This window comes from Chelon labrosus, assembly GCF_963514085.1.
Source record: "Chelon labrosus genome assembly, chromosome: 7".
Lineage (NCBI taxonomy): Eukaryota > Metazoa > Chordata > Actinopteri > Mugiliformes > Mugilidae > Chelon > Chelon labrosus.
This window is the reverse complement of record NC_140343.1, coordinates 26,952,097-26,979,997: the sequence shown is the minus strand read 5'-3', so window position 1 is coordinate 26,979,997 and position 27,901 is coordinate 26,952,097. Positions and strand designations below refer to the sequence as shown.

At 38.8% G+C, this 27,901-nt stretch overlaps 1 protein-coding gene across 3 annotated transcripts in view; it reads left to right on the top strand.

Moving 5' to 3' along the window:
• Positions 1-27,901, top strand: part of LOC311490509 (E3 ubiquitin-protein ligase rnf213-alpha-like) — a 37,037-nt gene that overhangs the window by 4,416 nt on the left and 4,720 nt on the right. For 2 of the 3 annotated variants that reach the window (XM_084548030.1, XM_084548031.1), the window contains exons 4-58: positions 373-1,020; positions 1,365-1,534; positions 1,784-1,933; positions 2,144-2,349; positions 2,579-2,847; positions 2,944-3,188; positions 3,372-3,578; positions 3,719-3,899; positions 4,303-4,358; positions 4,491-4,650; positions 5,029-5,160; positions 5,262-5,360; positions 5,441-5,563; positions 6,259-6,448; positions 6,599-6,772; positions 7,363-7,515; positions 8,275-8,894; positions 9,225-9,384; positions 9,470-9,687; positions 10,001-10,138; positions 10,471-10,626; positions 10,757-11,996; positions 12,220-12,404; positions 12,523-12,678; positions 12,991-16,563; positions 16,985-17,115; positions 17,338-17,433; positions 17,537-17,658; positions 17,863-17,976; positions 18,062-18,111; positions 18,550-18,700; positions 18,809-18,944; positions 19,243-19,428; positions 19,629-19,753; positions 19,903-20,060; positions 20,280-20,483; positions 20,786-20,973; positions 21,456-21,576; positions 21,680-21,780; positions 21,889-22,068; positions 22,488-22,633; positions 22,803-22,881; positions 23,080-23,194; positions 23,596-23,800; positions 23,889-24,079; positions 24,262-24,390; positions 24,869-24,979; positions 25,141-25,377; positions 25,761-25,848; positions 26,013-26,047; positions 26,146-26,246; positions 26,531-26,684; positions 26,866-27,040; positions 27,268-27,356; positions 27,552-27,803. In XM_084548030.1, the coding sequence (XP_084404156.1) occupies positions 373-1,020; positions 1,365-1,534; positions 1,784-1,933; positions 2,144-2,349; positions 2,579-2,847; positions 2,944-3,188; positions 3,372-3,578; positions 3,719-3,899; positions 4,303-4,358; positions 4,491-4,650; positions 5,029-5,160; positions 5,262-5,360; positions 5,441-5,563; positions 6,259-6,448; positions 6,599-6,772; positions 7,363-7,515; positions 8,275-8,894; positions 9,225-9,384; positions 9,470-9,687; positions 10,001-10,138; positions 10,471-10,626; positions 10,757-11,996; positions 12,220-12,404; positions 12,523-12,678; positions 12,991-16,563; positions 16,985-17,115; positions 17,338-17,433; positions 17,537-17,658; positions 17,863-17,976; positions 18,062-18,111; positions 18,550-18,700; positions 18,809-18,944; positions 19,243-19,428; positions 19,629-19,753; positions 19,903-20,060; positions 20,280-20,483; positions 20,786-20,973; positions 21,456-21,576; positions 21,680-21,780; positions 21,889-22,068; positions 22,488-22,633; positions 22,803-22,881; positions 23,080-23,194; positions 23,596-23,800; positions 23,889-24,079; positions 24,262-24,390; positions 24,869-24,979; positions 25,141-25,377; positions 25,761-25,848; positions 26,013-26,047; positions 26,146-26,246; positions 26,531-26,684; positions 26,866-27,040; positions 27,268-27,356; positions 27,552-27,803 (13,779 nt within the window). Of the gene's footprint in view, positions 1-372; positions 1,021-1,364; positions 1,535-1,783; positions 1,934-2,143; positions 2,350-2,578; positions 2,848-2,943; positions 3,189-3,371; positions 3,579-3,718; positions 3,900-4,302; positions 4,359-4,490; positions 4,651-5,028; positions 5,161-5,261; positions 5,361-5,440; positions 5,564-6,258; positions 6,449-6,598; positions 6,773-7,362; positions 7,516-8,274; positions 8,895-9,224; positions 9,385-9,469; positions 9,688-10,000; positions 10,139-10,470; positions 10,627-10,756; positions 11,997-12,219; positions 12,405-12,522; positions 12,679-12,990; positions 16,564-16,984; positions 17,116-17,337; positions 17,434-17,536; positions 17,659-17,862; positions 17,977-18,061; positions 18,112-18,549; positions 18,701-18,808; positions 18,945-19,242; positions 19,429-19,628; positions 19,754-19,902; positions 20,061-20,279; positions 20,484-20,785; positions 20,974-21,455; positions 21,577-21,679; positions 21,781-21,888; positions 22,069-22,487; positions 22,634-22,802; positions 22,882-23,079; positions 23,195-23,595; positions 23,801-23,888; positions 24,080-24,261; positions 24,391-24,868; positions 24,980-25,140; positions 25,378-25,760; positions 25,849-26,012; positions 26,048-26,145; positions 26,247-26,530; positions 26,685-26,865; positions 27,041-27,267; positions 27,357-27,551; positions 27,804-27,901 lie in introns of those variants that run through there. The other variant, XM_084548032.1, reaches the window with a different exon arrangement.

Genomic DNA, 27,901 nt, shown 5'->3' with positions numbered 1-27,901 from the left:
ATCCGAAACTGTTCAAAACTGAAAGTGTGTGCTTGTGGTTTTCTTCAACGGTTGCAAGCAACCTTTATTTCTTCTCGGTTAAACATTAATTGTTCTACCTGCTAGATGCACCAAGGTTATCTAGGGCAGAAAACAAGCTCATAAAGACAGCAATAGCAAGGACTCAGCTAACATTTTGGTTTCTCATAGTTATGGGTCATGAAGAACTGTGTCACAGAAGTGCCACAGCCTTTGTATTTTTATTAATATAATAATTGATTAATATAATAATATAATAATACAATTAACCTCTCAACTAACAAAGTTATTTCTACTTCTACAGAAACCTTGTTTAAATGATATTTGCTAAGCTAACTATGTAGAGTTTTTCAGGGGCTACCAGCTAGTGAAGACTCGCAGCCTGTGGGAGATGGAGCTGCACCAAAGGACCCATCAGATAAGGCTGTCAGGCCAGCCACGGTGGAAACCAGAGCCACAGCCTCATCCCTCGTTCAGACACAGTTGGATAGTGAGTTAGCTGCTATTCAGCAAGTCAGACAGCCTTGTAAGGAGGAAGAGAAGCTATCTTGTACAGCTGCTGAAAGTAGCCGTGGACCATGCAGGGAGGTAACTAACGAATCGAACCTGTCTGGTGCCACAAAACCGCCCTCTCCTGCACCTGACTCTGACAAACTGACAGAGCAACAAACAAAGCATCCACCAGATATTAGCAAAGAGGGCAGTGCAGATGTGCTGCAAAGTCCTGCTGACAAGCCAGGAGACTTGTCTGAGCAAACACCTCAACAAGCCAAAGCAGCACAACAGCCTGCCTCTGAACAAGAAAAGGATGAGGCACAAAATCTTCCAAGGAAGCCAGACGATAATGAAACTGGTACAAACACTGAACAACATGCATCCTGTCAACAAACTGTCGGGAAAGAAGCCCAGGCAGCCAGAGCTCAAGCTGATCAAAAGACCAAAAAAAAGAAGAAATCTGCTGATCAACGTCGAGAAACGAGGGAATCTGACAAAAGCACTGAGGTAGTTACAAGGCAAATATATTTGTTCCAAATTGAAAACCATATGATATTACTTTACATTTCAGAAAACCTAAAAGGTCAAAAGTCAAACCATCATCACAGCTGGTGCTGCTTTTCTGTCCTCTACTCAGCAGTTGCTCTTTCCATTATCAACACAAGTTTCACGCCACACCCAGCCATTACTGTGTAAAACTCTAAAACTACAATCTACAACAATTGTGTACTCTCATTTTAGTTAACAGTGTTTTTCACATTCATGTAGGACATAAGTACCTTGATTTTTTTTTTTACTAAACTGTATATTGCATAACATATCCTGACCCTCTGATATATTTTTTTTCGAAGGTTGTTGGCTCTGTGTCAGTTGAGAAACCAAGCTCAGACTCAGCAAAGAGATCTAAACAGCAACCAGACAACAGAAATGTCCCCAAGCTATACTCTCCCTCCTCCTCAGACCCTCCCAGGGATGGGGCAGTGGCTCGTCCAGAGGCAGCAAATATGTCTCAGTTACAGATGTAAGTTTTGGTCTATAAGACATGCTGGAATTATTCTTTTTTCTTTTTTCCTAACAAATTCACTCTATACCTACAGTAAACACACAGTTAAAAGTATTCATGCCATATTAAGATACAAAAAACAAATTCACTTTACTTTAATTGTGTTTTCTATATCTGATCCACTGATTCTATCAGCCACAAAATATTTTAGTACAATGTTATTAGTTTTGTAAAGAAAATGTAAAGTGAAAAATTTTTTCCTTCTAGATCACCAAGCAGTGATTACATACCTGTGTACTTCCATGCTGTCACTTCCAACGATCCTCCTTTGGATCCAGAGAACGATGAGATTTTCTTGATGTCGGATAAATTGTTTGGATCTTGGGAGAAACCTGGCATGCAGATGACTTTTTCCAGGTATGCCTTCTTTGGAAAAAACAAAATTACACAAAAAATGGTTTGTAAATACTTCAATGAAAACAATAAAATTACACAATGACAATTAACGTTTTGAGTTATCAGTAATATTCCTCACAACCAAACAGCATTGTGAATATAATTTAGTCAGTTAGTTAGTAGTCATCTTAGCATGTCCCATTGCTAATAATGATTTCTTATTTTTCACAGGCCTTTGGGAGACAAGAGATATCTTGTTGAAGGACGAGTTATGATACACAAAGACATAATCAGGACAAGTATACCTTACAAATACTGCATTTTCAAGAGGAGTGAAAATGGCTGGAAAGGCGCGTACGAGTTCATCTTCCAGAAAGAAGAAAATGTATATGTCAACAGGTGCCTGTCAATCAAACAGGAGCTTTTGACTGATGACGGTATTCTTGAATTACCTCTCTACACTAAAGCTGAACAACACCATTTATTTATGTTTACAGACTAGGCACATACCAACTATATGTTTATCCTGTATATTCATATTCAGATACATTCTGGCCAATTATTCACAAGAAATACAAGCATACATATAACATCATAAAAAATGTATCAAATCATATTGTTATATGTAAAATATTTCTATCAATTTTGTGCTGTTGGAAATTGAAGGGTCCTGGCACCAGTACGATGATGTGATCCACTGTGAGTTGAAGAAGGGTTGGAAGCTCTGGAAGTCTCTGAGCAGTGTTGTAATTAGAGGGAGAGAGTTTGCTGGCGAGGAAATGCTAAAAATGATCTTTGATCTTCTTTCAACCTGGAATGAACAAAATGTGGACAACTTCTCTCTCCTGCTACAACAGTTCTATTATCAGTATAGATGTCCTGTGCTTCATGATGATACGATAAGACAGTGGGGAATACAATATGGTACAGATGAGGTAAATATCCAGAATGTCTCATAAAATCTGTCGCAGAAATAAGAAATGCTGTTTTCCCCCAACATTACCAACCTGTAGTTTTTTTTTTTCCTTCAGGCGAAATCCTTGCTCAAATGTTTCCTGGACAAAAACATCCTAAATACTACGGGGCAAGAACAATCCCTCTCACCACCTCTGCATGCAGGAGTTATTGGTCTGCTTGTCTACAGCAAATATTTGAAGGAGAGCTTGACAGATCAGCTATCAAATCTGTGTGATCTTCTTTGTCTGCCTAATAAGCCTCAACACCATTTCATCCGTTTCTGGGAAGACTTTGCAAAGTCTTTGACACATAAAAATAGGTAACTTTAAGTTCAATCACAAACTCTTTATTATTATAATAAAGATAATAATTTAAAAAGAAACTCTGAAAAAAGGTTACCAAGATAGTGAATGCAGTAGTTTGCCCTAACTTGACTTTAGATTTCTTAAAAATTCTTTGAGGGAATATATTGATACTAAATATTGACTATCTATTGGTATAGGGTTGCAGACGCTGTTGAGATGCTTTGCGACAGTGCTAGACAACGCAATATTGAGAAGTGGGTCTTGGTCATCCCTCTGATTCACCTACTGAGAGGAGAAAGCAAACCATTCCAGCCAGTCCCATTTGACTTGGATCCACAGTTTGACTCATGGAGAGGCTTGAAGGGAAGCAAAGGAATGCCTATCCACATGGGAAGTTATGCTAGGTAAGTGCTATTCTCCAATAAACATCATGTTAATATTTAGTGAAAGCTGCCTGGTCACTATAATCAGCTCTGACTTTAAATTAGTGTAGAAACTTGTAGATACTGTAATTACCTGAAATGTTTTTATTATACTTGATCAGGATCATGAAAGAACGTGCATACCTGGTGGACGTTGATCGCCTTCTCGTTCACTCTTGGATGTCTTTGCTGGATTTGGACGATCTACTGAGCTTCATATCCATTGTGCAAGTGGAGCTCTTGGATATTCTCCATTATTTGCAGTTCAGCATCACATCGAAAATAACTTATTCAGTCTACACGGTATGTATCCATTATTATAAATAAACAATATGAAAAATATATGGCAAAAATGTGGCAACCTTGTGTTACTCATAGTGATAAATCTATAGAGAATTGTCACCAGAATCCGTAGCTTTTCTCATCTTTATGCAACGGTTACAATTTAATTGTGTAGTTTTTTTATTTTTAATTTTTTTTTATTTTTTGGCTGTAGTTATTTTCAATGAAAATATGGGATTTGACATTTGCCAGGTGGCCAGACACTTTGTTAATATGGTGTCCACAACTTTGGTGGGAATAAAACAAACACAAAAAATCAGTTATTGCTGGTATATGCTATATAAAAGCCATGAGGTCCCTGGATTAGTCACTGTTTAATGACTCTGTGTCTTACAATGAATATAATCCATTATTCTGATACCAGAGTTTGGAAAAGGTCGCATCTCATCTTATCCAAAGAGAGATTCATTGCAACAAAAGGTAATAAAAAATAAATAAAAATCATTGTAATATGATGTCTCTGGAGTAAAAACAATGAATTTCAAGCGCTGTCAATATCACCATTAATCCTTATGACGCACAATAATAATTCATATATATTTCTCCTCATAGTTTCGATGACAGATATGGAGAGTGTTGTCTGAAAACTGCTGTAAGGGTTCTTGAGTCAGTCTGCCATCACACAAAAGATTCAAACCTCTGTGATATTCCTCTTCACTTCCTTGATCTGGTCTGTCTGATTGCCAAGGCATATGGCCACACTGATTCCCAGGTGAGACTTGCTTGACAGTCTGTTTCCGTACTAAGCCATAATCAAGCCTTGAAATATTTGGACCAGTTTACAGCTAGTGTTATTCCTTCACTTTGTAGCATAGAAATAATGCATCTTATTTAGATGACTATATATTGTGTCTCTCCTCTTTAATCATGTGAACAACTGGTATACACCGAACAATATATCTACAATTACATTTATTGTGTTAAGAAAATCTTTGTTTCTCTTTCAACGAAGCTGGAAATACAGACTTGCTAAATCGTAATGCTTAAAAACAAAAAGTTCAGTCTTACATTAAATGAATTAACTATGTTAAGTTTTATTTTATTTTCATTAAGATATACTGTATATAATAACTTATAACTCCTGTTACAGGCAAGAAAAAGGTTTTATGAAGACTCAGTGAGAGCTACATTAGAGACAATGAGGAAATGGAGGACAAATACCTTTGGAAACAAACTGCTCAGGGCATGGACCTCAGACTTTTCTGACCGGAATGAAATTAAGGTAAGCAAAGATTAATTCATATATTTTGACAAAAAAAATCTGTGTTGTATGCTGTACTTTAAATGTGATCAGCTATCAAAAGCCATATGTCTGTCTTATAGGTATGGAAGAAATTACTCTCTGTGTCCTTCAGTCACGAGGAACTCCTTTTGTCCTGGAGAGACACATTCATGAAGGATTTTGAAGGGAAATTGAAAAAAGTAAGGCCAGATTCACTTTGGTTTCAAATTGTAAATGCACACTTGATAAACAAAACTGAGGATATATGCTTTTGTGCCAGGAAAAACCAGAGGACCAAATCGGAATATACTGTAACATGATGGAAGAACTGAGCCAGACCAGTCCATTGCTGTGCAACACGATGGAGAAGTGTGCAATGGAGGTAGTTGCACGTATTTGCCAGGTATGAATAAGCAGTTTGCAAATACATAATAATAATTCATATTATGTGTGTTTAAATTGCATAATTTGCTAACCACATATACAATATTGACATTCACTCCTGCCTAATGGTACAGAATGTAAAACACATACAGTAGCAGAAAACAACATAAACATTCCTTTCTACTTACCTCAATTTCATGGGCTTAATAAAACTATATAGTACTCCAATGAGTAAGAGGTTTCTGATTTTATTTCTTTGCCTCATCGTTTATAGTGGGTCCTTGGCAGATCTTTCATTAATTCCTATTGCATAGTACAAGTTTTTCCTCACTCCCACCATCCAAAGACATGCTCATTAGGTTAATTGGTGATTCTAAATTGGCTGTAGGTGTGCGTGTGAGTGTGAATGGTGGTCTGTCTCTCTGTGTTGGCCCTGCGATAGACTGGCGACCTGTCCAGGGTGTACCCCTGCCTCTCGCCCCATGACAGCTGGGATAGGCTCCAGCAGACCCCCGCGACCCTTAACAGGAATAAGCGGGTACAGAAGATGAATGAATGAATGAAAGCTTTTCCTCAGTCCTCGTAACCTAAGAAGACAAGTATTTATTTGCCAGACAATTTACCTCAGTGTATTCTAAGGATTGTGTTACTTGGATTAATATTAATTGTTGTGTATGACCTTATTTGTCTTGTTTGTTTGTTTTTTCTGTTTAGGATAATTCTGGTAAAGCTTTGTCAGGGCTGTTGAAGAAACATGATATCACAAAGTTCGGGAAGCTGATGTCAGTTGCTGTGCAGAAGTCATGGCCCACAGATTCCAAAGGAGATTACATTGAAGGGGATGACTTGATATTTCAGTACATTGTAAACTGGCCCATGGCTAAAATGGTCTTCCAAATGGCAGGTAAAAGCTTCAATGCAGCATAGAACACAACTGTGCATGTGTGAGAGAGATGGAAAATAATAATGACATGAAAGCAAATGCTGGCAGGCAGTGATCTTGATTGTAACTTTTCTAAAATGTTTTGTTTCTGTTTACGCTCTTGTTTTCCAGGTGCAGGAGAAGAACTGGCCGACAAATTGTCAGAAGATGCTCAAATCAGGGTTGCTTTGGCGACGTCAGCTTTTAAATCTGTGTCAATGAAGTTCCTCAGTGGAGAGATCCAAATGAAAACTTTAAAGCAGATTCTCCTGAAGGAACGTGCATTTGTTGATTTGCTGAAGCTGGGTAAATATGAATATCTGTATATCTGTCTTTTTTCCCCCGCTGTTCTCCTTAGAGGCTTTCTTTTTCTCCTTTTATAATTTTTTCCCCCTGTGTATGTGCATTTTTCTGTTGAAGCTGTTTTGGAAGTGTAGCTTTCAGAACACATTTATCCTAAAATAAAGTGAAATTTAAAGTTTGTTTACTTTGATTTCATTAGAAGTTCTCAAAATGGTCACAAAGTCCAGTAATCAGTTATTACATCAACCACCTTTTCAGAGTTTTCAAGATGATTAACAACTTTGTATAATGATGCAACATTTTCAAATGTTATCTGAGTGCTGGGTATATTGAAATGTGTGTAAACAAATCCATTTGAATGCCATGAACCCCTGGCTTTGTCCACACAAATCTTTTAGACATGCTGTTGACCATGTTTTAGTTTGAAAACTTTGGCTTGTATCATATGCATAGTGGGATTATTAGATTACATAGAAGTGATCCATGCACAGGTGAAGGCTTTGCAGTTCCACTTGGTGCTTTTCTGAGTGGAATTTCACTTTAGTATATCTGCTTCTTTATTTGTCTTCATAAAAGTGTTTCTGTTTCTCTAGATAACCTCTGTGATGATGGTCGTTGTAAAGATGACAGAAACATGGAAAGATTACTGGAACAACGAAGAAAGGAACTGAAAGATATCCAAACAGAAAAAGAGCTAGTGAAGGGTCTTCTGCAGGTCTGCCAGGAGCTCCCAGAACATATCAAAGGTACAATAGGTCTTGCTGGCTGGTTTGCTTTAACCTCAGTTCTATGGGAACTGACATTGCTGGTTGTTCATGGGTCTGTCTGCCTTTAGTTTTGTTTTTAGCAAGTTATCAGTCATGATGCTTCAGATCATGAGGTGTCCCAAGGCTTCAGCAGTTTTTTCCTCTTTCTTCTTTTATTCTTGTACAGGTTGATCTTAGTTTCATCTGTCCAAAGAATTAGAACTGCTCTTTGCAGTTGTTTTTGGTGAAAACTAATCAAATTTTTTTATTCTTAATGAATGCTTATGAATTGTTTGCACCCAGTGGTGAACAATACGTTTGTGCTTTTGTGAAGTCTGTTGTCGGTTTTTCTCTACCATTAAAGGAGTCCTGGGATCATCCATCACTACTCTTTTCTGTTGATGTCTGTCTCAGGTCATTTAATGTTTCAGAGCTCAACACTGTTATTAGAATGAACTAAATTGTTGATATTGTCACTCCTAATATTTCGGTTCTTTCTCTGATACATTTGCTTTTGTTCAGCCTAAGGATGGCTTGTTTCACTTTCCATAAGAAGAAGCCACATAAGTGAATCCTCCAGACTGGATGAAAATACGTTAAAGCCACAAATCAGAATTTTAAGCCGATGGTCATTATGCAACTGTAACTTAAATATATTTTTGTGAACAGCTAAAATAACAAACAAATGCCACTGTCCAAACATATATGGACCTAATTGTACCTTCAAACTTTTTATATATTTTTTTTTTTGTTCCACAGTTGACTTCAAGGAGTTGGACACAAAACTTAACCAGAACATTGAAACAATGAATCTGAATGAGTTAATGGAGGTCTACACTCTTGATAAACCGACTTCTTCAACAACTGGGAAGGTCACTTATTTTAATCTTTGTGATATAACCCGTGAAATGGCTTCAGAACTGCATGCCATAAAAAACAGCTTAATTTTTAAAATGTGCTGGACAAACCGAGTGGAAGAGCTGTCAAGAGAACAGTCTGATAAAGATGACACCGAAGCCCCAGATGAAAATGAAGAAATCTACACCCTTGAGCTGGTCTACAGCAAAATATTCCAGAGCTGCTATAGCAAGTACAAAGAGCTTTATGATAACCTCAAGAGTGGAGAACTGTTACTGGAGGAAATAGACAGCATTTTCAACATCTATAAAGAAAAGCACAAAGATCTGGAGAAAGATTTAAACACCATGTGCAGAGTAAACCAATCTGACGACAGGAAGTGGATCAGAGAAAGAATTTTCCAGATTCAACAGTACCAGGATCTTCATCTAGCAATGGAAACTTCCAAAATCATCATGGAAATCAGGAAAACAGTGTGTCCAAGGGGAGACTTCAGTGCACTGGAGAAGTTGCTGCAAATGGTAAGTTTCCCAAACTACCCAAGACTATGGAGGAGCAGCAGAACAACCATTCTCATATATGGGATATTACATTTGCTTTTGAAGGATATATTAGAATTTGTATTCAGCTTTATGATTCTAGTGACGTTAGAGTATATTAGTTGAGGGGGCGGGGGGGTTGGAGCCTATCCCAGCTGTCATTGGGGGAGAGGCGGGGTACACCCTGGACAGGTCTCCAGTCTATCGCAGGGCTAACACAGAGAGACAGACAACCAAGCCAAGTTTTAGAGAACAAAAAATCAAAAAACAAATCATCACTTAAAAATTTCACACTGTTAATATATCTTTCAGGACGAAGAGAACTTCAAGACATACAACCTGAATTACATCGATGACGCCCTAATACGTGCGAAAAACAGTCTGAAAGACATTACGGATGATCGCAAGAAATGTCTTCAGGAACTCAGTGAGAGAGCAGAGTTTGTCCTGTGGGTTAAAAAAGAACTTGAAGGTACAGTAGCTCAGTAGATGCCGTTGTTAGTGACCAGGCATTGAAAACAACATTTAGCACAGCTAAAGGAGGCTTTCAATTGCAGATATCAGTGAGCTGAAAGTCTTTGTTGACTTGGCATCCATCTCTGCTGGAGAAAATGACCTGGATGTGGATCGAGTGGCCTGTTTCCATGATGCTGTACTTGGTTACTCATCCATATTGTATGGACTGCAACAGGACTCCGGATTTGAAGACTTCAAGGATTCATTGTCAAAATTGTGGAAGGCCCTTGATAACGACAGAAATATACCAGAGAAGCTGGTGAGATATCAATCTTCATGCTTCCACCATACTCTCTCAACTTACTCTGATACCACAATCAACCAAATAACTAATTTGTTGCCTAACCAACTTATTTTGAAAATAAATCACCAGCTATAATATTTCTGACTCAGTACATGTACCTACTATAGAAAGTCGTTTCAAAGTACTGGACAGAGAAGTGACATGAGATATTTCGTAGATGAAGCGATACCAACAATTAAGACGAAAACATCTTGGTTGAACTGTTAACACTGTAGACACTGTAGTGAAAACAGCCATATAAAATGTGTTTACTTCATTCTCATTTCAGCGGGATACGGCACGTCATCTCGACTGGTTAAAGACTGTTAGGGAAAGCCATGGATCTGTTGAACTTTCATCACTATCCTTGGCCACATCCATTAATGAAAGGGGAATATACACCATCAAGGCCCAAAACCAGAAACGGGTAAACTAAATGTGTTACATGAAATCAATGCTTACACATGTCACATTGGTAGTAACTAGCAAATATGCAGGGTTGCTTTCAGTACGAAATACTTTTAATGTTTCATCTGCATATTTTTTTGTACTTTTATTTTAGTCTTAAGTAAGAAACTAAGCAATAAACACTTTTCATTTGTGAACCACTTTCTGCTAAGACAGTTTCCCTTAGAATACTCTTACCCAGACCTAAGAAAAAGTTTCCATAGTATGTATATAAAAACTACCATGTGTATTTGGCAATAGTTTTAGAGAACTTAAAGACACAAATTTTATTTTTTGATGTTTCCCTTATAGCTTGATTTAGAGACCTCAGTGGTGCTGCAAATTCATGATGAACATGGGGAAATCATGACATGTACTTACGATGACTTGAAAGAACTGCAAAATAAACTTATGCTCATGTCTGGAAGAGGGCAACAAAATCAAAGTGAAGTGGAACATTTCACTGAGGTTTGTATATTGATTGTATGGTTTGTTGTTGTTCCTTAAGTTATTTATAGTTCAAATCTGCTTTAAGTCTGCACATTAATGGAATCAATTTTGTACCGTGCCTGTAATCTCACCTATTTTTCATATTAAGGTGTTTGATAACGTCCAGAGACTTGCCAGAGCCTGTGTAGACCTTCATGCTGCGGGAAACCCACTGTTCAGATGTTGGGAGACAAAGGTGTTTTGTAAAACTCAGAGTGACCCATGTATCATTATGGAAATCAACTTTTGCAATACCCTACACTGCATCCAAGTAAATGGGAGTCTAGTTGAACAACTTGCGTCGCTGTCCAAGAAGATTGAGTTGTTTCTCATTGACTGGCATAACTTCATGGATGAACAGAGATCTGTTTACTACTACCTAAACTTCTTCACGGCAGAACAAATATTCTATCTGTGCAGTGTTGTCAGTCCGACAAATATTGATGAAGAAATAGAGGACAAAGCATTGATGATGCTCTCTTTCATCAAACCTAACTGCACAACAACAGATGTCTGGAGTGCACTGAGAAGGCTTCAAAATCAGTATGAGTCTGGAAAAAGGGATAATGAAGTCAGCGAGACATCTTTCGTCAGTCATTTTATATGTGGTGACCCAGCAGATGAGACAGGCCAGGCAGTCCGTTTGAAAGAACTGGAAGAGTTGTGGAATGGGTACATGAAGAATGGGGAAGTATTTTTCCATGACCTTTTGGATATAAGGAGTTTAGGAGGTCTATTAAAAATGATGACTGCCACAGAAAACCATAATCAAAATGAATGGGAAGAAGTAGTACTCTCAGAGACAAAAGACAAATCACTGAGAAGAAGTCTTCCAAAAGGCCTTTCCTCAAAACAGCCTAATCTCCTAATCTGCCCACAGGATGAGATCCTGACTTCAAGTATCTGCTTGTACATGACCAATGACTATGAACCACTACCTACTTATGATGAGGTTCTCTTATGTACCCCTGCAACATCTTTGGAGCAAGTAGAGCTTTTCCTGAGGAGATGCCTCACACCAGGCAACATTGGCCAGAAGATTTACACAATGCTTTGGGCAGACCAACTAACCTATGATGTTAGCTGTGCAATGGAAAAGTGTTTTCGGAAACTGCGTTCCCTATGTAAAACTGATTACAGGCTGGTAATCTTTTGCAGCTCTGAAAAAGAGCACACTTACATTCCTACAGCATTCAGCCAGTACAAAAGAGACTTTGTGCCACAAGAGTCACTGGAAAATATCCAGAAGTACTTGTCCAGGCATTACTCTCTCAGCTCAGATCACAAGAATGCTGTGTTCAAAGGTGGCCATTATGTTGGCATTGTCACTTCCCGGCGTGCAGGAGTAGGTGAGTCCTGTATGTACAGTACAAAACACACACAAAAAAATTAATAATCTGTGCTACTTTACTTATTTTCTTCTTGTTTTCACTTTATTCGATTATATTTTCTGCACCCATCTTGTCAGTTTGGTGAAGATGCCATAGCTCACAACTCATTTTGTGTGGATGCAGCCATTTTCGAGTTTTGAATTTTAGTAAGCTGAGTTGGGGCTTGATTTCCTTATTGCAGGCAAGTCATTGTATGTCCAGAGATTGTATGAAAAGCTGGAGAAAAGTGTTGAACAAGAAACTGCCTTTAAGAAGAGCATCCCACTCACTGAGCATGAGGTTGATGACCACAAGGTTCTCCAGTCTTTGTATGACACACCGAAGCAAAAAGATCTCAAGGTTTTTCACTTTGACGTCACATCCTCGGTATGTTACTTTAATTCATTTAATAATGTTTTAATAAAATCTGTGTATATGATGCAGTTTTAATGGTTTACAGAGTGTTAAGATTTTCTGTCTTAATAATGCAAATTATAATACACAGGTGCGGAAAGGCTTGAATGAATTTCTGTACAAGCTTTTCTTTTTGCGGTACCTGATGGATTCAGATGGGCAGATGTGGCACTGCAGCCACAAACACTTGTATGTCATCGAGTTACTGGAATCCACAAATGATCAGCCCAGATATGTCACAAGATCTGTAAGTTGAGATATGAACCTTGCTATGATGGAAAAAAACACAGAAAGTACTTTAACCTAAGGACATTCCTTGTATTTACTATTATTTATATCCATGTGTAGAAACATTGTTGTTTGCCATTATGTGGTAAACAACAATGTAAACGAACAAAAATGTGTTCAAATTTAATATTTTCTAAATGCCTTTATTATTGTTTTACAACATTTAAAATTGTGAAATCAAAAGAATACTCTTGAATGAATAGCTACGTCTAAACTTAGCAGTAATCAAAGGTTTAGACTTACCTACTCATTTATTTATGTTTATTTTTAGGGGCAAAAGGAAAACTTTGCATTCTGGGATGTTTTTCCCAAGGTGTTTTGTCGTCCACCAAAAGAAGTTATGGCTTTGGAAATGGAGAGAGAAAGAAATGCCAACATGGAGAATGATGATCCCCTTATGGATGATAAATGTTTCAGGAGTGAAGCTTATCAAAGACCATACCAGTACCTCACACGCTTTCACAACAATGAAACTCTTCAAAGTTTCACTCACAAGGGGGTTGAAGGAACACATGCAAAGTGTCTTCAGATACTCTTAATCTATTGTGGCATAATAGATCCCTCATGGGCTGAGCTACATAACTTTGTCTGGTTCCTGAATCTTCAGTTAAAAGACTGTGAGAGTTCAGTCTTTTGCCAATTTGAGCTTGTTGGAGACATTCTTAATGGGTTTAAAAACTTTGTGGTTGAGTTCATGATCTTGATGTCCAAAGACTTTGCAACCCCATCACTATGCATCACTGACCAGAGCCCAGGCAGGCAACAAATTGACGTCAGTGGGCTCAATGAAAAAGACTTGGCTCCATTCCTAATTAGAAAAAGATGGGAATCTGAACCACATCCATACATCTTTTTTAATGATGACCACACCTCGATGACTTTCATTGGATTTCACCTGAAGCCAAATGACCAGAAAGGCGTTGATGCAATAAATCCCTTGACAGGAGAAGTGATAAAGAGAAACATCATGACTCAAGAGCTGTACGAAGGCTTAAAACTTCAGAAGGTTCCTTTCAATATTGACTTTGATCATCTTCCTCGAGCTGACAAGATTGAGCACCTGTGCAGTGTGCTTGGCATCAAGTGGCCAATAGATCCTGATGAAACATATGAACTGACCACTGACAATATGCTCAAAATGATGGCAATTCATATGCGGTTTAGATGTGGCATTCCTGTCATCATAATGGGTGAGACTGGATGCGGCAAGACTAGACTCATAAAGTTTATGAGTGAACTGAGAAGGTGTGGAGCAGAGGCAGAAAACATGAAACTGGTTAAGGTCCACGGAGGAACTACATCAGAAATGATTTATGAGAAAGTAAAGGAAGCAGAAACTCTTGCAAAGGCCAACAAAGAAAATTACAGTTTTGACTCTGTGCTTTTCTTTGATGAGGCTAACACCACAGAAGCCATTAGCAGCATCAAGGAGATCATTTGTGATAAGTCAGTGCAGGGACAACAGCTTTGCTCTCAGTCAGGGCTCCAGATCATTGCTGCCTGCAACCCTTACAGGAAACATACAGACAAGATGATTGACAGGCTAGAGGCATCCGGATTAGGCTACCGGGTCAGGGCTCAGGAGACCGAAGACAGGCTGGGCTCCATTCCCCTTCGCCAACTTGTGTATCGTGTTCATGTGTTACCACCCAGCATGATTCCTCTAATTTGGGATTTTGGGCAGCTCAGTGACTCTTCAGAGCAAATGTACATTAAACAAATAGTGCAAAGACAGGCAAAGGCCATCTCGATCGAGGGGCATTGTATTCAAACTATAAGTCAAGTGTTGTCTGCATCACAAACGTTCATGAGGAAGAGGAAAGATGAATGCAGCTTTGTCAGTTTGAGGGATGTTGAACGTTGCATGCAAGTATTTGTGTGGTTCTACAAAAATCACCCCATGTTTACCAAAGATCTCCAGGCCTTCCTTCAGCAGCAGTCTAAGAAAACGAAGTTACCATTTTTACCTGCTAATGACAGAGTAATCTGGTCACTCTTGATGGCCACTGGCGTGTGCTATCAGGCCTGTTTGGAGAGCAAAGTGGGATATCAGGAAACTATCAGCAAGTTTCTTCCCCGTGAGTACAAACCACAGAGAATACGGCAGGAAATTGAGCTCATGCAGGACCTCTTGCTCAACAGTGTACCCATGGGTAAAACAATAGCCAGAAATGAGGCTTTGAAAGAGAACTTTTTCATGATGGTGGTCTGCATTGAGCTAAGAATTCCCTTGTTTATTGTGGGGAAACCAGGGAGCTCCAAATCACTGTCTAAAACCCTAGTTGCAGATGCAATGCAGGGCCCTACATCACATTCTGAACTCTACAAGAGGCTGAAGCAGATACATCTTGTGTCCTTTCAGTGTAGCCCTCATTCAACTCCTGATGGAATCATCAACACATTCAGGCAATGTGCCCGCTTTCAAGAAAGCAAAAACTTGGATGACTACATTTCAGTAGTTGTTCTTGATGAAATTGGATTGGCTGAGGATTCCCCAAAAATGCCACTGAAAGTACTGCATCCATTACTGGAAGAGGGCTGTGTTGATGACGAGCCACAGCCTCATAAAAGGGTTGGGTTCATTGGCATATCTAACTGGGCGCTGGACCCTGCCAAGATGAATCGTGGAATTTTTGTATCCCGTGGAGATCTAAATGAGCAAGAGCTCATCAAAAGTGCTAAAGGAATCTGCTCATCTGAAGAAAACGTTCTTGAAAAGATCAAACACCTCTTTGTGCCTTTTGCGGAAGGATACATGACAGTATGTAGAGAAGGCAGAGGTTTTTTTGGTCTGCGGGATTTCTACAGTCTGATCAAAATGGTATTTTCAGTTACCAAAAAATCCAGTGAGTGTCCTACTGCTGATGAGATCACTGGCGCAGTACTGAGAAACTTCAGCGGAAAAGATGATGTCAATGTGATTGACGTATTCAGCAAAGCACTCAGAGATGACTTTGCCAATGCCAGCATCACCACCCTTGATATGGTTAAGCAAAGCATTGCTCCAGCTTCCCAAGTGGAGGAAAGTCGGTACCTTCTAATCCTTACAAAAAACTATGCAGCTCTTCCAGTTTTGCAAAAGATATTCTGCGATCATCAAATCCACCCAGAGATCATCTTTGGGTCTAGTTTCCCAAAGGATCAAGAGTACACACAGATTTGTAGGAACATCAATCGTGTCAAGGTTTGCATGGAGACTGGACAGACCGTTGTACTTCTGAACCTTCAGAACCTCTACGAAAGTCTGTATGATGCCCTCAACCAATACTATGTGACGCTAGGGGGTCAAAAGTATGTTGACCTTGGATTAGGAACACATCGTGTGAAATGCAGAGTTCACCAAAACTTCAGGCTCATTGTCATTGAAGAGAAAGAAGTGGTCTACAAGCAGTTTCCAATTCCACTCATTAACAGGTTGGAAAAACATTACCTTGACATCAACACTGTTCTCAGAAATGAACAGAAGGACATTGCCAGACAACTTCAGGAGTGGGTTAATGATTTTGTGTCATTTAGTAGTCAACTCTCCCCAAGAAAACAGTATGTCGCAAGGGATGTCTTCATCGGCTACCACTCTGACACATGCTCGTCTGTGGTCCTGCAAGTAACAGAGAATCAGAGTGTTGAAACAGATGCTCAGGATACTCTGCACAAAGCTAAAGACATTCTGCTGAACTGTGCCACTCCTGACTCGGTTGTTCGTTTGGACAAATCCAGACTGCCTGATGAGGAAAGAGAACATTTGATAAAAGAATATGTTAAAGAGGAGATGCACAGTTCATTGGGAGACTACATTGTGTATCACACTCAGCATTTGGAACAATCACATGCATTATTCACTGAGGTAATTTCTTTTTAATTGTGTTATCAAATATTATTTCAACCTTAAACCTTACAGCATTGTTAAAACCAGCTATTGAAGCTATTGGCTGTTGTCCCATCTATATTATCACCAATAGTGACAATTCATCCAGCTACAAGGCATGTTTTTGTTGTCCAGGTGAATAGTTTTTACATGACAAGCTATACAACTATGCCCGTGATAAGTTTTGAGTATAGCTTTAGATTTTCTGTTTTGTGAATACATTCCTCAACCAGAAATATTTCTGTGGAAGTGGAAGTAGTTTTAACTTGTATTACTTTTCACTTGTAATTTTAGTTATTGCAAGTTTACAAGACCAAGTAGTTCCATTTAATATGGACTAGTAGAAGAAAAAAATGTAATTAAAGTCAAATTAATTCTTAGCTCCTTTGCTGCTTTGTAGGTTACAACATTTTCCAGGCTGCTGACTGCAGCAGACACTCAACAGTTGCAGAGTGTGATTAAGATTGATGCCATCAAGCTGCTATCGCTGCAGCAGTTTGACACAGAATACTCTTTCCTCAAGAAAATCAGGTATGTAAGTTACAAAATAAGAAGTATGACACATCCTCTAAGGTTCCAACTTCAATCTACCTGAATGATTGAGATTCAGTTATAAAACTGTTATACTGTGAAGTGTACTGAATAGATACATATATTTGGACCTATTTGTGGTGTCAAGTTGATCACACACATTCATAATACAGTATGTGTATGACAATACGTGTTCACAGTGTGGCTTTGTCTTGGTATTAGGGAATTTCTCAGCTCAACATGTGCACACAAAGTGCTCATTATCCAAACAGAGTATGATGAAGACTACGACAGAGGGAATATTCTTTCCTCAGCAAAGTGAGTATGAAGACAATTATATATATATATATATTTGCTGTGTTAATAATTTAATAACATTTCTTTTTTTCTTTTACTTATGCTTGATGTTTGTACTTCTCAGATATTCTTGCATCAATGAAATCAACAAGTGTGGTCCTACTGAGGGCACAAAGATATTTGTGTACTTTGTCACCAAACTTCCTCGAATGGAGGGTGGAACCTCCTATGTTGGATTTCAAGGCGGTTAGTCCTACTTTGTGTCACCTACAACTGTAGTAACAATAAAAACTAGAAGGAAGTTATGGGAAAATGTGGGAAAGCTGATGTGACAATGACAATGGTGGACATAGCCTAATTGTGATACACAAAAAAATTAACAGTAATAACAAAATGAAAGAAATGAAGTTAACTTGAATCTTGCGTCTTCTTCAATCTGATGTTCTGCAGGTCCTTGGAGGTCTGTTCACATTGATGATCTCAGAAGATCAAAAGAGTTTGTTTCTGGTGTCCATTCCTTGAAAGATCTACGCATGAGTGGTCTTTTTGAAGATCCACCTGAGGGTAATTCTTCAAATCATTTTTTTTTTTTTTTTTGCAAAATGTTTCATATTTTAAGTAAATAAATATAATTCTTTCTCTTTTCAAGCCATGGAGATAGAAGATAACTCTGGTGTGCCACAAAATGACGACTCCTCTGTAAGTCTTATTTACCACCCATTTATTGTTTGTGTTTGGACCCTTGACAGAAGTATGTTTTGAGAGTGACTTGAAAAAAACTTAAAACTAATCTCAATTCTTTTCAAATTTTGGAAGATCCCTAGTTCAGGATCACAGGTAATATAACAGGATAATAAATCAGGAATGACTCAGAATGGAAGGTCAAAATCAGAACTCTGGAAGTGAGTATGAACAGGCCAAGCTGACTCAGACATTAAAATAGGAAGCATCTATCTACAGCTGAGAGTAAGATTTGCTGTGAATTAGGGCTTCAAAAAGCAATTGTTTTTGGCACTTGTCAGTAAACTGAGAAGCACTGTACAAATCCCTTTTTTTAAATTAATTTCTTTAATTTTTCCGTATGCTGGTGCTTAGTCTGTTAAGCTTATTTACTAAATATATATTTTTTTTTTCTAGGTTTTGGGAGATGTATTCGACACCACAGATCTGGTGAGGAGTTGTGTGCAGAGTGCAGTGAGCACGCTCAGAGATTTAACAGATAATGGAGAACTCAGCACTAGGAGAGTTGAGAATCTGCTCACACTTCTGGATAGAAATCAGCAACAAGGTTAGAAAATTACTCACTGAGGGTGCTCATTTGAGATCAGACCAAAGCTACACACACCTACATTGAGTGCAGTAAAGAGTTTGGAAATGAATTCATTTTGTTTTTAAGGTGTGTTTGGAAACATTTTGAGGAAGCGTCTCCACTCCTTGTTAGAGGATTATGAGGCCAGCGTTCCCAGTCCAGACAGATGGGTTCTAAGTGAAGCTTCTAATTTCAGTGCTCTTCAAGAGGGAGGAACTTTCCTGTGAGTTTATTCTTTGTTTGCTCTGTCATTTGTATGCATCAGAAGCTGATGAGCTGGACTATGGAAGTGAAGCTAAGGCAATTTTGAACTAAAATGACAGCTTACTGCAGTAAAGGAGAACATATTTAAAGTTTGACAGGAATTGAATGATTGACAGAATTGAGATCTAAAAATCTGAGAGGTTTAAGTTGGAAACTCCCATAGTCAGATGACTGGAGAAAAGGGAAGAGAGTGAGTGGTGGATGAGTGAGGGTAAGTTTTTATTGACTGAACTCACACTGAGCTTCATTCCTCACAGACACACACTCTGGAGGAAAATCCAAGCAGTCATTACTCCACTCCTCGCCTACTTGGTCTCAGTCATTGACCGAGATTGCAATTTGGACCTTCTGCTCGATAGTGGGGATGACATCATGAACCTGTGGCTTGAGATATTCGGTAGCAAAAAGATGCTTGATGTGCCCTATGTGAGGAAGGAAAGCAAGTGAGTATCTCTTTGGTAAACGGTTTCATTTAGTTATATTCTTGATCTTAACAATAGATTTCACAAAATACACTATTGTTTCTGTCGTATTCTGTGTCTAAGTGTTTTTTTTTTTGTCCTGAACTAAAGCATACTAAAGTGAAGCTGTTTGGATTATAGAACCGCTGCTCATATATTATTTTTATCCTGCTCTCTTAAAGCTCTGGGGTACTAATGGTTCAAAGCCATATCATAGGTGGCAACAGCATGCGCTGCCTCATGCCCTTCAGCTGGTGGATTAAAGACTTCCTGGATGGGCTCATGATGCAAACATTCAGACATAAAAGTAAATATGCTACATGAGTATCACGTGTAAATGCATTCTGCACAAGAATTAACCTTTAAATATCCTATGTATTTCAGGTGTTATCTTTGCGACAGACGTTTCTTTTCTGACCTTAATTCCAACAATGCATTGTTTACTTCTCTTTGTAGGTCCTTCACTCAGTCACTTTGATGAGTTGTTCTTGAACACTCCACTTGGCAGTTACATGGCTAATAAAGTGAATGAAAAAATTAGGAAAGATTTTTTCGAAAGGTATCTACGGGATTTTGTTTCCATGACCTTCATGCCATCAGATGAAGAGTCAGAGGTGAGTATAAATAAAGTATAGAATAAGCAGATCTCTTAGTGCAATACCACTTCTCTTCTTTCCTCTCAGTTTTTCCCAATATCAACAAGAGGAATGTCCAAATCTCTTGGGCTGGACTGAATTTGAGCTTCACTGAAAATTTCTGTAAAAGTAAATGCCATTATATTCCCGTTAAAGCCAATGCAGTATTAACAGTCAACTTGTGCATTTACTCCTCAGCTCCTGTGCCATGCGCTGGCCAGCTGTGTTGAAGAGGTACAGAAACGAACAAGAGAAGAAGATGGGTTTTCTCTCCCCCACATCCACGTCGCCTACCATCTCTTCCAGAGCCGTCTTCAGAACCTCTCGCGGATGATTTCGCTTCAACCTCAAGTTGTTCCTCCTTTGCGAAGAAACCAGCACAGCAGACATTGTCCAGAGATGGTAAAAGCACTTGTATCTGTTCTGTCTGATCTGTTTCTATGTAAGATAAAGAAGAAGTTTAATCTGTGTAATTTAAAGACCCATTTATTCATTATACCTCGACTATTCTCAAACAAAGTAATGATAAATTAATTATAAAATAAGCAATTATAAAAAACTCTGTGTTGTTTTATCTTGACTTGAAGTGTGTCACAGACTTGCTTTTAGTTAAGATTTGTCAAGACAATGTTTTGATTTTGTAAATAAATGCTGAGAACTACATTAATCATTACATTAATGCAAACTCTTTTGACATCCTGTAGATTATGGATGTCCTTGCAGCCAAGGCTTGTGTTGAATGCCTGGAATCCCCAAATTTAGAGACCGATACCCTCTGCCAGGGCTGGCTGAGGCAAGTGAAGAGGCTGCTAGCGTCTTTGGAGTTGATTTGCTCCCATCAATTTGCTAAACAATATGGGGAGCGATGTAAAGAACGACTCACTGATGTCAGGTAAGATACTGATGCACAAGAAAAGTATTATAAGTAAAATACTCTTCCAAATTCAGTAAATGGTTTAGATACTGGATTGGTAGGTCTGGTCGTAAACAGGTCTGCTTTCAGGGGTTTTCATTCGTACACGCTGGTGTGAGCCATGGCCAGAGGCATTGTGTTTTTGGGTTTTCAGTCCGTTTTCATTTGCACGTTGTGAGGCACATTGTAAACTTGGTTCTCAAAAGTACCATATAACTTATGCTAAACATTTTTCTCATGAAACATTAGTTCTGGGCTTGTTAAGCGTAAGGGAAAAGGAGAAGTGGTGCAATTTCACATTGTAAGGGCCTCTTATTTAATGAGTGAGGTGGACGTTTAACTTCCAGCTCTCTCTCCGGTGTCTTTAGGGAAACTGCACAGATGTAAAATATTGTCCTAGATTATGTAGAATCTGCACACATTTCCACAACAAACTGATTATGTTCTGCAATACTTTATAGTAATGGCTGGATGCGCATCTACTTCCTCTCATTGTTTGTGGAACACATGCTACTGGGTTTCCAAAACGAAGACATGCAGCTCAGGGCACTCGTCCTAAATCACTCTAAGACCTTAAGCAGGGTCAGTAAATATTTTTTTTTTACCACAAACATATTCCACAAAAAACATACATACGTAATTCTTTTTGTTCTAACCTGTCCTACAAATCTTATCTGTTTCGAAGGTACTAGAGGGAAACTCAGATGTGAAGTCTACAAAGGTTTTTGAAGCTGTAATTGATGTACTGAATTCCTGCAAACAAGGGGCAGTAGATCTGATTTTCAGGTAATGGTTTGTTCATTTGACCCTGTGATTATTTTGAATAAAATATTAAAGAATGTTTATAACTCCCCTTAATTTACTTTGTTTGACATTGGTCACATTTTCCTGAAGGCATGGACTTCAGTGTGCGGTGTGCACTAGAGAGTCTCAGAATCCTGTGGGGCTGCCATGCAATCACATCTACTGCTCACAATGCATCAAGGCGAGCATTGATGCAGGACACTTATTCTGTCCCTACTGCAAGCAAGAGTTGCCCAATAACTTCCAACCGCATGTTTCTGATGAATTAAGGTGAGATTTTTATAATAGTTCACAAGTTTTTGAACTTTAGAGCCTTTATATATTGCCCAGTGCTTAGCAGCTCTTCTTTATGGGGGATCTGTGACATAAAAATGTCACTAACATACTGAGCTATGTGGCAGATATCAATGATTTGATAATGTAGATACACAAATACTTCCCTGCCTAGCCAGATGAGCGTACAGAAGGTGTATTTTAAGGTGACTCAGTGGATGTTGTGGTGAAAAACAGTGTCACTCAGAGAAGTACAGTGGTATTCTGAGTATCACACTCAGACGGCTAATCTTAGACACATTGGGGAATCTTCTAGTGAAGGCTAATTCTAATAATAATAATGCATTTCTTCTAATGGAATCAATTCTTTACATATATATATATATATTTATACTTTGGTTTTTGTGCCTCTTCAGAGCTTGTATCGAGAAAAATGCAGACTTCAGGCGGCGTAACAATGGTTTCTTCATCGATCTGCTCTCTACTGTGTGGTTCAAGGACAACACACCACCAATCCAAGGAGTCATCAACAAACTGTTGTCCTACCTGACGATTGAGACAGGTGCCACAACTTTAGAACTCCTCTTCATTTTCTTCACCTTCATTTCTAATGAAGCTGAATTTCTCTGACACTGCATTTGACAGATGTGACAATTTTGAACATAAATGATTACTGGAGACATTGTTACTGTAGTACTGTAATATTTTCTCTAAATCATTTTTCTAACCAGATCTGTCAACACTTGAAGAGTCTCCAGATAAAAACCCAGTTGTGCGATCTGTGATACTCAAACTGCTCCTGAAGTTCAGGTAAACTAAATGTGTGACTTTAACATTAACATTAGAGTTATATGTTAATTTAACTTGTAGATAGAGCCATCTGCTAGTTATTAAGTATAAGATGAAGACAAAGAATTTCGGTTGTGTGGACATTTCTGCCTTATATCTGCCTCACCTGTCAAAACCCTCGTGGATTGTAACAAGCATATAAACATAACTGTGTTTCAGGTTTGATGAAGTCAAGGAATTTTTGCAGCGGCATTTGACGTCTGTTGAGAACAGCCCAATTGTGGGTGAAGATGATAAAGCAGAGCTTTATGCCTTGTACATCAACTGCTTGGAGGTAGAATAAGAACACATTGTTTTTATTACATTTAATAGTGTAAAAGGGGACTAATAAAAGTCTTTAAGACGACTTCACCAAATATTCACACAGTCTTTTTTAGATATTTTTAGTTTTAGCGGATTTAATCTGGTAATAAAATGGATTCAAGAAAAACTCAGTTACAAATGTCATTTTTACTTATCTTTTCTTTCTGGCTGCAACAAACATATGATATCAGTACAGGATTTAGGGGTCATTTGTGTTTCATTAAGTTCGAGGTGATATTCAGTGTGAGAGTAGTTTAACTCTGTAGGAGTTGTTTAATTTATGCTCATTACTTTCTAAACGGAGCATGAATGTGGAATGTAGCCGTACCACCAACTGTTGTTTCAGTTTCTGCTCATCCTTGGTCTTTGCAGGACTCAATGTGGGAGAAAACACCACAGGAGGGAAACAAGACTGAAGAGTTGCAGTTTTTCACTGAAGGAACAGCATTCCTTAGCGCCTTTTTGGCTGAAGCCACATCTGCTCCAGGCACAGTGACTATTCAACTTCTGCAGCACATTGCCCGATTGCGTCTGACGCTCACCATGGCTGCCCAGCTCATCAGTGAAAAACTGTCTGGTGAGACATGCATTAAGTACACCACTTCAAACAGTTTTGCAGTGGTTAACAATGGTCCACAGTATTTTTGATTACATTGCTTTTGCAGACAACAATGTTCCGGACGGAGCAGGAGATTTTCTGAACATGGTCATCAAGCTCTGTAAGGATGGTGGGAATGATTGGTACCGTGTTTACCTGATACGTAAGCTCAGCGAATGGCAGGGTGTAGAGCTCATCCAGAGACTGGTGAAACAAGCAGACTTCAACTGGCTTTTCCCTGAAGAGATCCATCAGCAGGTACAGCAGCGTTCATTTGCAAATCCACTACTAAAAATATGTAAGTCACAAAACAAGTAAACATGTCACAATTAAAACATGTTGAAGCCAGTGGGACCATCACATTTCAGAACCATTTAACATCAATTTACTTAGATTAAAACACGTTTTTGCGACTTTAACCCTATTCATGGTGCGAACAGAATGAGGACCGAGGCCAGATGGACCAGTATCTTGTGTATGGTGAGGAGTATAAAGCAGTGAGGGGTGCAGTTGCCAAGGCAGTAAAGGATGGTGCCGCTCAAGTAGACAAAATAGAGGAAGTCTGTGAGGTACAGTATTTCTTTGCTACCACAAGTAATGTTCCACACACCCTCTTTCATAACTCATAAAGGGATTTTGTTAAGATTTGGCCCACACTTTCAGTTAGACTCAAGGATGATTAGATTCGAATTTGATGGTCAAATGTCATAAAACATGTTATTTATATATAAGACCTCATAAACCATGCTATTTAGCCATCAATCAGTTTATGAACGTGATATCTCAGGAACGGCTCAAAGGAATTTATTCAAATTTGGGCAGAAATCTCTACTTGGACTCAAATTAGTGTTTGGTGGTCACTATGTTTGGCTTAAACTCATTAAGTCATACTATGATTAAGAGAAATTTTCACAATGTCTATTAAAATGATTATTGAGTTTGTCTAGACAGACAGAGAATAATATTGAGTAAATTGCAACCTGACTAGTTGATGGAGGCATGCAACTGTGAGGCAGTAATGCTGGTGGTGTGTTTTGATTAATTCAGGGATGCACTGCATCACTAAGGAATCGGACACTGTTTGTCCTTTTGGCTCTTTTCCGAGAGGTTACAACGCTCTACAGGTCTGAAAACAAGAAGCGTCATCCTATCCCTGAGGTATGAGCATCATAAAAATCATTATTATTATAAATCAAGACTGTTAAGGAGTTGAACAAATACAGGCAAGAATTGAACAGGGACCGCCAACTTATTACTCAAAGTTAATTAAATCTTAGCTGATGCCTTGTGTATATTCCTCTACTCTACCTTCTCTGTAGTTACGTGCAGCATTTGAAGATCTCATCCAAGGCTCAAACTATCTGCATCAAAAGGAAGTAAGGAAGTTTGCTTCAGCCTTGGTCAAAAATGATTTGGGTGCCCCAGTTCCTGCTCAAGGTACTGTAGACAGCACTGTCACTGAGCTGATCATCCATCTGGAAGCTGTACTGCTCACTGGGACTCACCGCCTGCTGATGCCACTCAAGCACCTTGCTCTGGCCCCTGAAAAAATGCAGGTAACTTGTCTCATTTGTGCCTCATTTGACCGTTTTAGCTCCAAGTGTCAGCTGCTCTCTTTCAGGTGCCTTACGTAAACTAGTGTTTAGTTTGTTTCAAATGTCAGTGGATGGGGATTTTATATTTCAATACAATGCTAATGATAGGAACCTAATTAAACATCGAAAATCTTTTTCATATCACAACTCCACCGTATATATGATAGATGTTTTGCTCTGATAAATCAATGACTGCTTACGCTCTGCAGTGGATTATACAGTCAAAATCTTCCAACTGAAAAGTAACACTCTATAAAGTGTTTATTGCTGCATTAGTTATTGGTAATTACTTCCATGCCTCATTCACACCACCTCATGAACTTTCTTTTGCTCTAACCTAAAAGGGAGCTTTTATACCCACAATGCCTGACGACATCTTAGCTGTTACCCAGGCAGTCCTACAACAAGATTATGGTCAACTCACTTGGTATGGTGAGTATTTTCATGTACTCATACTAGTCAATCAAAATAAACTGACAGCTTCAATTATTATATCAATTGCTACTTAATTCTCTTTAAAGTATTAACCACTATGTATTTTTAGTTTGTCACTTGTCTCAGTAAGTGTATATTAACTGGTTGATCATTTTCCACAGTGTGTCCAAATAATCATCCATTCCTTGTTGATGAGGTAAGTTATTTTTATGCTGCTCTAGTTAATGTATTTTCCACAGTAATTACAGGTATGAAGTACATTGTAGACACTGTATCTGGTATCATTCACTGCAGTGTGGCCTGCCAACGGAGAGAGGTCAATGCCCGGAGTGTGGGGAGGATGTTGGAGGTGAACACCACGTAGCCTTCCCTGGATCCAGACAGGTTCAGCTACAGTGAGTGTCATTAATTGTCATATTGTCAAACCACAGTCACGTTCTGGGTAGTCTCTTTAATAACAGGGTACATTTTATTAAAAACTGGTTGCATTCTTTATTTCAGCGTACTTTTTGCTCAAATGAGATTATTGGGTGAATCATAATTATGATGATAATATGTAATCATAGTCCAAGGAGAAGTCCTTTTCTAAAACATTAAATATAGTTGTCCTATGGTTGCGGGGCAAGTATGTGAAGTCCTCACTGTGCTTCTCCTCACTAAAGATGATCTGTTGTTTTAGGGATCGCACAAGGTCTGGCCACATCCTGGGAGACCCTGAACGGAGAGACAATTTAGAAGCCCTGGACACCAAAAACATGTCTCTAACTCCCTTTACACTGGTCAGACTGATTACACATTTGGCCATGCTGCTGGGAGCCTCAAAGAATTCCCAGGTGAGCAGATGAAGAGTCAATTTTATTTTCATTTTAACTGAAAATGGAGTATCTACATCAGCAGCTACTGCTTAGTAGCACTTTGTGGACTGTTAAATAGCAGCATATTTTTTTCTGTGTGTAACCTGCTTGTTCTCTTAAAACTGACCGTGATATTGTTGTCTACGCTTGGTTTATTTAGTTTGTCCAGCAGATCATCCAGCCACGAGTGGAGGATGTCCGTGAGTTTCTCACTCTGCACATAACAAAGGACCTGGATCAGCTGAAACGGGCGCTGGGAAAAGGAACTGATGACACTGTAACAACTGTCCACTTGGTGCTCAAGTCCCTGCAAGAGCTACGTCAGGACAGCCACTGTAAGCAATCAGTCAGTCAGTCAGTCACAGTGAAATAATAAATATTAAGTATAAATGTCTAAATCATGAAAGAGTGAATCATGAGTCCCATCTATACTATTTAGGACGCTGTAGATTTCAGGACATGCCCAAATGTTCACATGTGGCAGGAATAAATAGTAAAATATCATAACTTTACTTTTTTATAACTAAATATGCAATAATATCTTCTATTTGACTTTATCTAGCTGGTATTGACCCTCTACTGAAAACTAAGGCATCCAGAAACGCTTGGGAGACGGCTGTGGCTACAGATGTAATTACACCTAAGTTGAAGGTAATTGTCACATTTTACAATATATCCTTTTTTTCTTTACAATTAACAATAAAACTTTAATGATGCGTGACAAAAGTTTATCTCTGCACACTGAGTCTTATGATCGTTCACATATCTTATGGCCAACGTTAGACATGCATGTTACCATAAATATGCTGCTCTGACTCTGGCTGATGCTGCTGATTTTGTTTCTAGGATATTGATCAACTCCTGCAAGAAGCAAAGCGCAACATCAGAACTGACCCCCGAGTATCTTCCAACCTAATCATGAGGACAACCTTCGGTGACGATTGCACCTTCCTTGCATCGCTGCGGCAGGACTCTCAGGTCCACAGCTCGGCAGTGTGGAGCTGCCGGGAGAGGCTCTCATTGCTCAGCCTCACACACATTGTGGAGCATAAAGATCAGAAAGAAGAGCTGCCGCTGCTCTGGAGGTTCCTGCAGAAGGTGAATGTCTATGAGGTGTAAAGCTTTGTGGCCATGAATTCAGCAATATTAGCTGGCAGCTACTGGCCAGATGGTTAGGAAGTTATCTTAGATATTCC